Here is a 14754-nt window from a genome sequence, read left to right on the forward strand (position 1 = left end):
GTGGGTGAGAGTTTCATGGCTGGGGCAGACTGCAGGGCCGCTGGCACTGGTACCAGGATTGATCCCTTCTGCTTGTACTGGCCTTATGGGAACCCATTCTCTTTGGATGGATACCTTGCTCAGCCTAGATATAGTAGGGAGGGCCTTGGACCTTCCCCAAAGCAATGTGCCTTACCCTCTCTGAGGAGTGGATGGGGGGGGTGTGATGGGGGAAGGAAGTGGCAGGAATGGGATGAGGGGAAGGGAGTGGGAACTGGGATTGGTATGTAAAATGAAAACAGATAGGTTTTTTCTTTATAAAAAAAGGCAAAAGCCATTATACTAAAGAACAAAGAAACAAACTATGTATCTCTTGTTTCCTAAGTCCCACAGCTTTAATGACAAACATGGACATGGGTAAATTATCAAGACAATTTTGGAATGAGTAGGCCATCACTTGCCTGGAATATTGTTATCCTCAAATATTTCTATATTCCTTATAGGTTCCAAACCCCTGAAGCCATCTCCTCTGTGACTTTCTGCTGTTTCTACTATACTTGAGAAAAGTGCTCAAAAATCAATTGTCAGGAATTCTATTCCTATAGTAAATACAATGCTTAAATGCAACTGTCCTTTCTTTTGTTTTGAAAACTACTTTTTGAGGTTAATATAATAATAACATATTTTCTCTTCCCTTTCCTACCCCAAAACCCTCCCATATATTTCTTCTTGCTTTTTTTTCAAATTCATGTTCTCTTTTTTCATTAGTTGTTCTTACATACAACATACATACGTACATACTCCTAAATACATAAATTCATTATGCTCAATTGTATGTATGTTTTCAGTACCATTTGGTATTGGACAACTAATTGGTGTGTTCTTCCCTGTGGAAGACTTTTTATTTTACTCTCAGTATTAGTAGCCTGTAGTTCTTTTTTCTTTTTTTTAATTGATTTTATTGAGCTATATATTTTTCTTTGCTCCCCTTCCTTCTCCTCCCCTCCCTCTCAACCCTCTCCCATGGTCCTCATGGGTTGAGGCGTCATGAGCTGTTCTGCTTCTACACTGACATGCCTATTAAAGCCATTCTTGTTCAGGTCATGTTTAGGCAGCCAGGTTGAGTCTTCCTGGTTGTTCTACTGACACTCCTAGGCGATACAATATCACAGCATATTTTCTGTTTCTCTGGTTTTTAGAATTGTTCTGCCTCCTTTTCTGCCATGATTCATGAGCTTGCTTAGATGTGGGTCTTGTAGATGTAGCTCTTGGGACTGGGCCCACAACTCAGCATTTTGCCTGGATGTGGTTTTCTGTACTGGCCTCCATCTGTTGCAAAACAACAGAAGTTTTCTTGATGTGGAGGAAGAGCTGCAGTTATCTGTGGGGTATAAACACAAACCTTTAGACTGTAGTTAGGGATTGTGCTGGTTTAATAAAGTCCTTCTCCTTCACTAGCCCTAAGTAGTTTGCTAGATATCTAGTGCCAGACCTTAGCTCCTTCTTGTTGAAAGTGGGTCTTAAGTCCAATCAGTGAACTGTTAGTTACCTCCAAGTTATGCATGCCATAATTGCACTCTTAGGGTTATTGTGCCATTCTGGTTATTATGATTCATAGTTGGGTAGGACTGTTGGTAGCTTCCCAGTCTTGAAAGCTTGCATGAAGTGTTCTGATACCATAAAAACTAGTTCTCAGAAAATAGACATTCAGCTCATTTCTAGCTCAGGAGCCTCTGGGTGCTCTGTCTGAAGTGCATGATGTCTTCAACATTAGGGACTCTGGAGGGATAACCAAAGGCAATAGCAGCAGCTTTGTAATGTTTTAATAGTTTCTTAGACAACTCTGACAAACAACTAAAAAGACTTCTTGTGCTTAGTGTTTGGGTTTTTGTTAGATGTTTTTTGGCTCTTGGTGGTAGAAATTTTCTTTAGATTTAATTAATAATTAATATTTTAGATTAAATAATAAAAGCACAATAATAACATATACAATTCCATATATAAACATTGACAAAGGAGATGATTGAGAATCTGTGATTTCTGTGTTCCTCAGCCAGAACAAGGCATGACAGAATATAGGGAGTAGAAAGAACTTGTTTAAAGAAAGGTGCTGTTTTGAGTTGTTGCTTGATGGAGTCGTGGGTCATATACCTGGTTTCTTGAGAATATGGTTTCTGGTATTTCAGCTTCTTTCAGTTTCAGCTTAGTGAGAGGGTTCCCATGGAAACACAAAGCTGCAGCGTGCTCCTTGCTATTCGAAGACTCACAGAACTTGAGAAGGCCAGACCATTGTAGAAACAGAAAAACTATCGTCTGCATTAAGATCATCATGGACTCCTAGAATTTACAGGACTAAAGGATGCATGAGTGTTTCTTTTGGATGAAATATGTTCAACATAACAGAAAGAACTGATATATAGTCATCTTGGAGTCTACAACAAAAAGAGCCATTCTAAGAGGAATTTTAAGTTCAAGAAACTGCGTCCAAACTGGTTTCTAACAGACATAAACACAGATACAAAATGATGGATGAGAATAAATGTTACCCCTAGCTCAGGTGGAGCTAAGAGGGGAATAGGACCACATCAATCTGGAGAGGAGCCTGACGATATAAAGGATGGATTGTAGACAGGTTGATTATTGTTAGAAAGGACTCTTACTTAGAAAACACAGGTATATTAGATTATAAACTCCCAAAAAAAGGCTAATAACATGCTTACTTCTTCAGTATAACATTTTCAGGCACCATGCCTGGAATGGAATAGTGGCTCAATAAATATTGAAAAAAATGGAGGCTACTATATGAGTGTACTGGATTCATTTCTGAAAGTTTGTTTTATGTTGCTTGTAGAGGGGATGCTAAGCAAAAATGGCCTAATACGGAGATGCAATGTTAAGGCAAACAATGTATTTGTATGCTCTTGGTAGAAATACTAATTGCTCAAGAATAGGGAGTTATTTTTAGTAAATGTTTATGGGAAGACTTCTCTTTGTGTATCTATGTGTGTATAGAGTATACACTACAGAATGTGTACACTTGGGTGTGTGGGTGCATACATCTGTGTAGGCACATGAGGAGAAAATAAGTGTCCTGTTCCATCATTCTCTTTGAGACAGGATTTCCTACTGAACCTAGAACTCAACATTTTCTTTAAAGATGAACTCTCTGACCAGTGGGTTCCAGTGATCATCTTTCTTCACCTCCCAGGTCCAGTACAGGGTTGGCAGGTCTATTTGGCAATGTCTGTCTTTTGATGTGGGTGCCGTGGATCTGAACTCATGTCCTCACATTTGATCAGGCAGTACTCTTATCTGTGGAACCACCGCTGAATCCCTTGAAAGGTTTCTTAATGTTAAGAAACCATAAAGTAAACTGAACTTATAATATGGATGGTGAATTCAGTCATCACAGAAACTTCCTATTGTGGTAGATAGGAAGTAGGACAGACACCCACCTAAACAATGTACAGAGAGTGAGAGACCCTGAAACACTCAGTCATTAATGGGATGGTTTCTTCAAGTTCCTCACCTCAGGGCTCCAAGAACTATTAGAGAAGAGGAGAGGGCTGGAGAGATGATCAAAAAATGAGAAAAGATGTTTAAAATGTTTAACAATATAAATTAAAGAAAGAAGAGGAGGAGGAAACATAGAAGAACCAGGGGGGATGGAGGACACTGAGAAAACAAGGCCTTTCATGTCAACCAGGACTGATGTACATACGAACTCACAGAGAATGTGATAGATGCACAGGGCCAGCACCATTTCAAGCCAGATGTGGTCCAAGAATGGAAAGGAGGAAGCAGACATGAATTTTCATCCCTAACTAAGACGCTAATCTTATGGGGACCCAAAGAAAATTTATGATTGTGGTCAAGTCCTGACTAGAGTATTCTGTGAAGCTTGACCATCTCAGCCAGCAGTCTTGAGACTGTTCTAGATGTAGAACTCAGAGGAAACTCTAACAGAGGTCCTCTGAAATGTTGGATCATCTGGGCCCTCTGCTCCTATTTGTTCAGAGAGTTTTCCTTGGTCAAACCTGATTTTTATTAACCCAGAATGAATCCACAGCCTCTCATTTCCTTTGGAAACAAAAGCAGCAAAACCTCTTCTCAAAAGTAACATATCTTTTGAATTAAAATTTAAAATCAAGGTATTTTCAAAATATATATGTTGGATTAATATTGGTTCCCACAGCCATTCTGTCCAAAAGAAACACAGAGGCCTACATTAATTATAGAGTGGTTGGCCTAGTAGCTAAGGATTCTTATTAAGTAACTCTTACATTTTACATTAACCCATAATTCTTGTCTGTGTTAGTCCCGTGGCTTGGTATCATTTATCAGTGAGGCATTTTTATCTTGCTTCCTCTGGGTCTGGGTGACAACTGCAGACTGAGCCTTTCCTCTTCCCAGAATTCTCCTATTCTAGTCACCCCACCTATACTTCCTGCTTGGCTACTGGCCAATCAGCATTTTAATAAACCAATACAAGTGACAAATCTTTACAGGGTACAAGACCATTGTCTCACAGTACTCCCCCCCCGCAATGTTGTAATAAGGAGCAGCGGGCTGCTTCCCCATCACCCGGCCGTCCACATGGCTAGCTCTATGCCCCGAAATAATTACACGGAAACTGTATTCTTTTAAACACTGCTTGGCCCATTATATCTAGCCTTTTCTCGGCTAACTCTCGCACCTGGACTAGCCCATTTCTAATAATCTGTGGCCCACGAGCTGGCTTACCAGGAATGATCTTAACCTGCGTCTGCCTGGAGTGGGAGAATCATGGCGACTCCTGATTCAGCTTCTTTCTCCCAGCATTCTGTTCTGTTTACTCCACCCACCTATGTTTTAACCTATGAGGGCCAAGCAGTTTCTTTATTGCTTAACCAATGAAATCAACAGATTGATATATGACACTCCCCCATCACCCCAACTTTTTATTCTTTTGGTCTCATATTGCTTTGGTTGAGCACTTTTATCTTATTTATCTTTATTGTACAGTATGGTTTCCAATTTTGTGTTTTGATGGATTTTGTGTGTGTTTCTGCTTTTTTTTTCCTTTTTACCTGTTTGCTTTTTAGAGAGAAAAAAAGCAGGTATGGAGTTGATTGTGTGAGGAGGTAGGGAGGCTCTGGGAAGAGTTGGAGGGGGAGGTTGTGATCATAATATGAAAAAATTATTTTTAAAAAAGATAAAAGTTAAAAGTGAATGATTTCCACATTGCTAAAATCTCTATCCTAAATAACTTAATATTCTGAATAGCAAATTTCCATGGGTTCTACTTGTTTCTTCTCTTATGAAGTCACTGCCTCATTATGGATTTCTCAGACTCTTTCCTACCTGTTTTGGCGCCTGCTTCTTTGTCCATTCTGAGAAGTTGACCTCCAAAGCAATTGCTTTGATTATTGTTCTGGATGCTATCTTTGTGACTTTTCTGGATTTCATGCTGCATTATCTTTGAGCTAGATCTACTTGTCTGTTCACATAAAGCTCAAACTCTGTCTTCTTCAGGAAGGTCTTCCTTGTCCTTAGAGAATGTGTGAGGTCTTGTGCTTCATGCTCTTTATAATCATCTCAATAAAGTGTTATAGCTGGTGGCCTCTTGCTGTGCTGTGTTGTAACTGAAGTGTACATTGAGCAATGTGGAGACCAGGTTACAGAGGGCAAAGTCACTTGTTGAGATTTGGGTTATATTTGTGAGTCGTAGGGATCATAGAAGGAATTTAAAGACATTTCTATTAGCAATATTTATTACATGTTCAGAAAATATACAGTATGTTCTTGATGGCATCTAGGTGGTATTACAAAAGTCAGGTGCTCTACATTACTACTGGGATTTTTGAGACATCAATCATGTTTTTCTATATACAAAATGATCAGTTTCTTTTACATTTGTAGTTTTCCTTCCTATTCTAGCTTTCCTGACTCATTATTTGCTGTCAAGTCCTCAACTGTTGGTTACCTATCTCATTATAGTTCTGTCCCTTGAGCAACATCAGACTTTTTAATTGACTTGTACTTGGAAAAACAATTGGAAGGATTTCTACTGTAATTTTACACATATTTTGAGTTATTATTAAGTTGATTATCAGTAGCTAGTAAGTGTTGCCATTTTCCTCATTGTTAATTTTCCATTCCCCTTCTTTACAGCTTGATTTTTCTAGATATTGAAATACCAATTACCAAGAAGAGTAGATCAGAACAAAAGCATTTGAGATTATGTCAAACAGTCAACAAAGGCAGGCAGAATTAGACAATATTTTTATTAAACTGCTAAATAGACAGGAGGTTCACAAAGAGGAAAAAAGAATTGAGTGTCAAGTTGTGCTGACTTGACCTCTTGGACATTGATCATTTCATTTTTATGAGGTTTTATTGTAAGAACTTAATGGTAATCAAGCCACACACAGGGCTTGATGACTACATAGCCATTTATATCATAGGTCAGATTTTTCCAATCCAGAATATTAGGAGCAAGGGTGGAACCATGGTACATAAGTTTAATGTCTTGTGGTGTCAGCACAGAGTCCCACATGTTCAAATCTCCAATTTCTCCTACAAAGGACTGGGACTTATCAAACCCTCCTCCATAGGTATCCTGTTCCTGTCCTAGGACAATAATGGGTTGGGCTTTTATAACATACCCCTGCTGCAGACCCCTTTTCACCCAAGGTTTCCCATTGACCCAAAATTCAGCAATGCCAGAAGAGGACTCCCAACTGGTACAGAAATGCGATGGGGAAGCGAGTTCTTCCAGACCATGGACTGTGACTTTTGAATGTCCAATAAACAGTTGGTATTCTCCAACTTTTGTCTTATAAACTAGTAGTTCATTGTCTCTGCCCTTGGTACTGTAGGAGAAAAGACTGTGATGGCGGGAAAGGTCACTATAGGCTCGAAAACACAGTGTAAAATTCTCCAGAGGTTTCTCTAGACGTGGGATCAACTTCACATAGTTGCTGTCAGACTCTCTGGGGAACACAAATACTTTTCCTGTGAGGTCTGTGAGATAAAATACGACAAATAATTGTTTTCAACAAATTCAGAAAAACAATAGCTCAGAATCGACTTCTCTCCCTGACTGTAGTAAACTCCTTACCTGTCTGAACAAAGGCTTCTGACAGAAGACTGGCGAGGACGGACACCCCAAGCAGCAGAATCAGCTTATCCATGCTCTCAGCCCAGAACTACGAAAATAGCAGCAGTTACTTTCGTAGGAGATAGAAGGGTGGCTGTCCACTACACTCTTAAGACTCCAAGCATTCAGGTTTTGTGTGTACCTTTGATGACATTGAGGGGTGGAGAGCAGCAATGCCATGTGACAGACTTCCCAGATTTCCTCTTCTGTCAATAATCAGAGTTATTGTTTGAAAAGGAATTGCTGATTTCCCGGGCTAGGAAATCAATGAATGTTATTCATTAGACACAGGTCTCTGCTAAAGCTCTAACCCCTGGGACCTAGATTTCACTTCTGGGAAGAAGGGAGTTGCAGAGCCACAAGGTCCTACAGATGGAACAAGGGGCCAGGTTGGCCACATGAGGAAGGCCTTACTTTATTTTGCAGCTGGGTCTCCATCTCATGACCCTGTGCTTTGCTAGAAGGGGATATGGGAATAGGGCAATTGCATACCTATTCAAGTTATGGAAAGTAGGACATTATAGGGTTCTGTGTTCTCTTAACCTTCTGTGTTGGATGTTCTAGGGCTCTATTTTCTGGTAAACTCTAAAAAGTCTATTTGTCTCTTTACATTTGATTAATTAAATATTGAGGAAGGTACCCAGGCATTACTAAGAGGATAGAGATGGTTGTGAAACACAAACTTTCTGTTTGCCCTGAAGCTTAATAATTTTCTACTACTGTCACTCAACCTTTCCTTATTTTATTTTAGGACCCATGCTGCTTTTTTACCCTGTTTCCCGTTTCTCATCACAACTAACTGATCTCGGTCACACACACACACACACACACACACACACACACACACACACACACACACGCTGAAATGTCAGTGTCTTCCTGTTTTGCACCCTTCCCTTGGAGCCCTTAGACGTTAAAGGTATATTTTTGGTGACTACCCCATCAGTATATCACACTTACATTTGTGCACTTATTCCCAGGCACAGCACTAGGTGTGCAGATTAGTTGGGGGGCAGGTAACTCCTTTATGGTACCAACGACCTTCATCCTATTTTCTCTGCTGTTATTTTAAAAGTGAGTCATTATTAGTCACCACTCAAACCTGCCTCGGCTTCTAAGATATCAAGCTTAATTTTTTTCCTTCCTGCTTGCTTGATTTTCTTTCTCATCTCTAAAGACTACAGAATCTTTATTCTCAGTCTTTTTGTCTAGCCTCTTATTATTTACCCTTTTCCCTCTCAGCTCACCTCAGGTTAATTTGCCTTTTCAATGGCACAATAACTACCATGGATAATTCACTTTCCCCAATTCTTTTCTCATTATTCTTCAAATCCTCATCTGGGCAACAGCTATTATCCACTTTTTTTTTGTGATCTAAGTTTAATATCAAGTTGTGAAGTCTTATCCTACTTGTGCAGTATGGGGGAGTACTGGAGTTGGAGTTACACAGCCCAGTATCTCCTGGGTTAAATCCTGATCTTTCCACTTGGAAGCCAGCACCATCTCCAGCAACACCCTAACCTGCCTATGATCTCCTAATCAAACCCTATTCTCCAATCAAACACCTCTAATTGTTGCTCTTAACTTATAACTAGCTTTTATGATTTTGTTACTTCTATTCATTTTCTTAAAATTCTCCTTTTCCTTTTTCTCTTTATTTATTAAAAGATTAATCTCAAAAGTGATCTCCTGTATAAGTCTTCTCTTATTTTAACTTTTTTGATTCATCAAAAATATCTTAGTTATTTTTCTATTACTGTGATAAGAAATGACCATGGCCAAGGAAATTAAGCTGTGGGGCAATGGTCTTTGATCCTGTCACTTGTCTTATTTTTAATAAAATGCTGATTGGCCAGTAGCCAGGCAGGAAGTATAGGTGGAGATACCAGGCAGGAAGTAGAGGCAGGGCAATGAGAATTCTGGGAAGAAGGAAGTTTCAGTCTGCAATTGTGACCCAGACATAGAGCAAGAAAGATGTGACTGTCTTGTGGAAAAAGGTACCAAGCCACATGGCTAACACAGACAAAAATTATGGGCTAATATAAGTTATAAGAGTTAATAAGAAGCCTAAGATACTAGGCCAATCAGCTTATAATTAATGTAGGCATCTGCATGATTTTTTTGGGACTAAACAACTGCGGGAACTGGGCAGGACAGAAACCTCAGTCAACATCAACTAATAAAAGACTTTAAGTAGGGTGCATAGTTACAGAGGGTTAGAGTCCATGACCATCATGGTGGGGGATGGCATCATGTAGGCAGGCATGACTTGCCCTGCAACAGTAGCTGGCAGCCGATATACTGAGGCACAGCCATAAGACAGACAGATAATAGAAGGCTGGGAATAATATGAGTCTTTTGAGACCTCAAAGCCCACCTCCAGGGACAAACCTCCTCTATCAAGGCCACGCTTCCTAATCCTTCTCAAACAGTTCTACCAACTGGGGACCAAGTATTCAGATACACAAGCCTATTGGGACCATTCTGATTTAAGCCACCACAATAAGGTTAAGATCAAAGACTGTGTGTGCAGATATGTGGGTGTCAGAAGTCATGATTGCATGGCTTTCTCTTTGGCCTCTGCCTTAATTTTTGATACAAACTCACTCCGTGGATCTAGAGCTTCCTCATTTGGCCTAGTTGGCTGAGCAGAAAACCCTCTTCATATCATACATCCAGCTCTGATCATCACTGAAGTGTGATGCCATGCCTAACTTTTATGTGAGTGTTGGGGACATGAACTCAGGTTCTTATGCTTAAGCAGTAGTTACTATATCTACTGAACCATTGCCACAGTTCCAGGTTAAGATTTTTTTTGACGTAGAGTTTAGTAGCAACACATGGTATAATATAATTGAATAAAATATCTAGGTAATTCTATAAATAAAAGCTGAAGGTCAACTTTACTATGAACCCAGGGAATATGTAATTCCGGGTTGAGGTATTAATTAGTGAATATCATAAAATTCGAAGAATAGGTTAACCAGTTGCTTATAGTCTTCATAATAAATTAAGGAATTACCATTCTGTTATAAAAAAGGGTTCGGGCCAGGCGGTGGTGGCGCACGCCTTTAATCCCAGCACTCAGGAGGCAGAGGCAGGCGGATCTCTGTGAGTTCGAGGCCAGCCTGGTCTACAAGAGCTAGTTCCAGGACAGGAACCAAAAAAGCTATGGAGAAACCCTGTCTCTAATATATATACACATATACATATATATATATACATACATATATATATACATATATATATGTATGTATATATATATATGTATGTATATATATATATATATATATATATATATATATATATATATATAAGGGTTCAGATATCAGTGTAGAATGGAATCTTTTTTAACTTTGATAAAACTATGGAACCAGCCTGGGGAATATATAAGGCAGCCCAAAAGAGCTTGGTGGAATAGAGATTTATATTTCTGTTGGGGACTAGTAACAAGGGTATTGTTGCATATGGAAATAATATAAAGAGGAAATCTTGGTTGAAAAGTAGGTTTGGTTGCTATTAGAATGAGACAAAGGTTGAAAAAGTGGGAACTGTTTTTCTTAAGTGCCCCTACCATGGAATATTTCTCAGGCTTTCTGATAGCCCATGGTTTAGCGAGCATGAAGATGGAAACCAAGAATTGTTTTTTAACAGAGAAAAGGAGACTCTTGATATCAAGGTGTAGGAAAATGAATCCTGAGTTTTCAGAACGGAGTGTAGTTCTCACAGAGAACCAACCTTTGGATGCCTTCTTGCCAGTGAACATTCAGGTATAGGCTGCTGTGGTTTCCATCTGGTTGCCTCCCATGAAGAAGTAAAGACAACAGTGTATTTAGAAGAAACAGGGTGATGTGTGTGGTCACAGTAGAGGTGTCCTGCTTTAGTCAGCATAAAATAGAGGTTATCTTCAGAGAAGACAAAGAAGACATTGCCAGAATCAAAAGAATGGATGCAACAAGGCAGATATGTAAGAAGTAATTAAAGGGTTACATGACTGAAACATGAAGGATTCTATCATACCTTAGGATCCTAAGGTCTTGGGTATTTGTGGTATATTACAATCATAATAACTCTTAGGGAAAACCAGAGAGGGAGAGATTGAAGTGGACGAGGGGCAGCACTAAAAATTTTACTACTAAGAATTATTTCCCATGGGTTCTGTTAATTTCAAGAATATTTAAAGAACATTTAGATGGAAAAATGCAATGGATAATTAAAAGTAAGTAATTACCACCCTGTTACGTTATTGTAAAATCAAATATATATATATAATCATACTTACTGAAAAGGAATGATGGGGAAAAGATCAGAATAAAAGTCTTATGATATTAACTCAAACTATACTTTATTCTAAACTTTTTATTGTTTGCTATCATTTTCTGTAGCTATAGTGAATGTCACAGATTAGCTAATTTATAATGAGTAGAGGTTTATAACATGGTTATAGACTCTGGGCAGTCTCAGAACACGGTGCTAGCCTCTGGAGAGAGCATTCTTGTTGCATTATGATATGGGAAGAGGTACCAGTGGTGAAATAGAGTGAGCATGCTGGAGAAGGCTTGCTTTTAATAGTAAAGTCACCCAAAGATAAGCCAGGAATCTATAGCTTACAAATAACTACTCTTTTCCAAAAGGCCCTGTTGACATATGTTTTGGGAGAAATAAGTTGGAACTTTGGGGGATATATCCAAAGTGTAGCACAAGTCATTTGGAATGATAAGATGCAATTGCTGTGGATCAAATTGTAGAGAGTCCACTGGGAGCAGATAGAGGCAATACATTGGATCCAAAATGCTGACCTTGAAATGATTGTGTGATCTAACAGAAAAGGCAGTGGAGAATTTGAGATTTATGACTGCCTTTTAGGTTTAGGAATGTACTTCAAAGGAATTATTCTATGAGTAGTGATGAAACAAGGGATTGTCTCCTTCAGTGGAATAGAGAAGAGAGAAAAGGTCAGGGGACCAAGCAACGACTTGAAAGAACATTTACATTCATGTATTTGAAGGCAAGAGAAGAGTTGCAGTCTAGGAGAACAAGTGTGTGTGTGGTGTCATGGAAACTAAGCTAGTGCTACTTTCCAGAATGCAGTGTCCAGTAGTATTAGCTGCAGCAGAGAGAGGTAAGTGGAAAGGATGCTGGATTTAGCAATAAAAATTTCATCAGTGACCTTTGCAATAGCAATTTTCATAAAGAGAACATGGCAGAATTCAGCTTCAATGGGATGATAGTTGAAAGAGAAGGAGAAATGTTTCCTACATTTCAGTAACTCTGACAAGGGACAAATGAAAAAAGCCAGATTCTCCCTGGGGAGCCCTAGATACAGTGTATATTTCCCACTTAGATTCGCATTGTCTCCTCTTAACAGAGTGATTTGCTTTATATTTCTCATGATCTACTATTTCATACAGAGATTATGACTGACCTTTCTACCAGGCTGGTTCTTTGAGACTCTAAACACAAGGCTCCAGGCAGTTAGCTAACTTCTGCTTTTCCCCTGTTTCAGCATCCTTACAAACTAGGTTTTTTACTTTCTAGGTCCTATTGGTACTCTAGAAAGTGATAATTGGGTCACCAGACTTCATCCTTATTTAGAAACTATTGCAAGAGTGAGTGAGTCATAAAAGTGAGTCTGGTCTCTCCTTGTCCCCTCTTGTACACTTTTTTCCCCATGTGATGCCTTGCTTATGATGTAACAAGAAGACCATCATCACATATGACTCCTTGACTTGGGACTTTCCGGCCTCCATAACTGTGAGTCAAACTTCTGTTATTCATAGACTGGGTTTTGTAAATGCAGAACTTAAGAGCAATGAGTTGGGGTACCTGAAAGAGAAAATATTTATATAGTTAAGCAACCAAGCTGCTGCCATGGCTTCTTTTGGCTGTCTATAGCAAAGTAATATGAAGGGGAGATATTTAAGGATGGAATTAAATTATGATTAAGAGGGAAGCGCATAGCTCTTTCATATCAATTTGGGGAAAGTCTAGGGATTACATAGCATGTGTAGAATCCTTGTAGAGATACAGAAACTGAATGGCATTTTGAAGAAGTTACAGATGGAACTGAATATCAAAGAATCTACTAACAGTTGAAGGATGGTAGAGGAAGGAGAGTTCATTTACCTTAGGGATATGGTCTTTGTAGGCTAACCATACTTTAGTAGATGGTCCTATAACCATACATCTATGGGTAGCACTGATTGGACTCAGTGGGCTATAGTAAACAGAGAATAAGATGTTAGGAAGAAGCCAGGTAGTGGTGGCACATACCTCTAATCCCTGCTCTCAAGAAGCAGGGACAGGTGGATATCTGTGAGTTTAAGGACAGCCTGGTCTACAAAGAGAGTTCCATAGCAGCTAGGGATGTTACACAGAGAAATCCTGTCTTGCAAAACAAACAAACAAAGAAGAATTAGGTGTATATACTGGAGATATTTAGTTGTTAATAAATGAAATATAAACTAAGCCTATGAACTTACATAGTTATGGATAGATATTATTTACCTCAAGGGTAATATAATAGAGGGGAGCTTCATGATAGGAGTTGGGGAGTGGGGGATGGTGAATGAGACTGGAAAACATGGTGTGAATGTATGAATTTCTCAAAGAATAGACAAAAGTATGTTTTTTAAGATGAGGAAAAACTATCCTTATTAGATAGTATTGAATAACCAATTGGATTTTCTTCCCTAGGGACGATGATTTTCTTTCTCCCTGCACTCCTTTCTTGCCTGTAGTACTTGTGTATGGTTGAGGCTTCCTGGGCTTTCCTCTGTCCAATTTAGCATACCTATTGTTGTCCATGCTAACACTTGTTTATGCCTATTAAATGAGCATAATCCCTAATTGTGGTCTAACTATTCGTTCTTAGGTTCACAGACAAGTATAGTCCTCACCTTTCATTACAAATCCTTTTCCTTGAATTACTTTCTGAGTGCCGACGGGATAAAGTCTCTGGATTTTTGAGTTGATGTTGCAACACGTTGAGGCTTTGGAGGCTAAGTGGAATGAGGTGAACATATTTTGCATGTGAGAATGAGAGGGATTTTGCGAGGCAGGTGTAATACTATGATTTAAATGTGTCCCCCAGAGTTTATGTCTTGAAAGTTGGGTCCTTAGGGTTGCAGTGTTAAGAGGTGATAATTTTAAGAGATGAGAAGGCAAGGAGGACTTTTCCCTGGTGGATTGGTGTGATCGTTGGGTAAGTGGCCATATTGAAAAATTACATTTGGCCCTCTCTTACTCCTTTTAAAAATTTCTTTTATTATATGTTGTCTTCTGTCATATTATGACACAGAAAGCTGGCCATCACAGGTACTGTCCTTTATTCTTTGACTTTCAAACAATGAGTCAATGACTCTTCTCTTTATAAATTACCCAGTCTGTGGCTTTCTGTTAGACAGCACAAATAGACTATAAAATAACAATGATTATGATCAACTCTTTACCAGAGTGCCTCTTTCAAACTAAATCTGGGCTGCAGGTACTGTGGTGTTGCTGCAAACCCCCTTTCCCAAACCTGGGGTCTTCACAAATTGGCCTGTCATTTTCTGGGTCCTTTTGATACATGGCTGTCCCTTTCCATTAGCTTAGTTCTCTGATCCTAATATATGGCTTCATTTATAAAAGAT

At 39.1% G+C, this 14754-nt stretch overlaps 1 protein-coding gene across 1 annotated transcript; it reads right to left on the reverse strand.

Moving 5' to 3' along the window:
• Window positions 1-6226: 6226 nt before the first annotated feature.
• Window positions 6227-7282, reverse strand: Apcs (amyloid P component, serum). Its single transcript, XM_075987556.1, has 2 exons — window positions 7082-7282; window positions 6227-6984 (listed from the first exon to the last, which is right to left on the reverse strand). Exons 1-2 carry the CDS (start codon window positions 7152-7154, stop codon window positions 6368-6370), a joined length of 690 nt encoding a protein of 229 aa, XP_075843671.1. The 5' UTR covers window positions 7155-7282; the 3' UTR covers window positions 6227-6367.
• Window positions 7283-14754: the final 7472 nt, after the last annotated feature.

This window comes from Microtus pennsylvanicus, chromosome 10 (assembly GCF_037038515.1).
Source record: "Microtus pennsylvanicus isolate mMicPen1 chromosome 10, mMicPen1.hap1, whole genome shotgun sequence".
Lineage (NCBI taxonomy): Eukaryota > Metazoa > Chordata > Mammalia > Rodentia > Cricetidae > Microtus > Microtus pennsylvanicus.

Excerpts from the sequence above, each read along its gene's own strand:
- Apcs (XM_075987556.1), bottom strand. The coding sequence starts at position 7,154 with ATGGATAAGCTGATTCTGCTGCTTGGGGTGTCCGTCCTCGCCAGTCTT. Across the intron at positions 6,985-7,081 it reads AGAAGCCTTTGTTCAGACAG|ACCTCACAGGAAAAGTATTT; the intron begins GTAAGGAGTTTA and ends TTTATCTCACAG.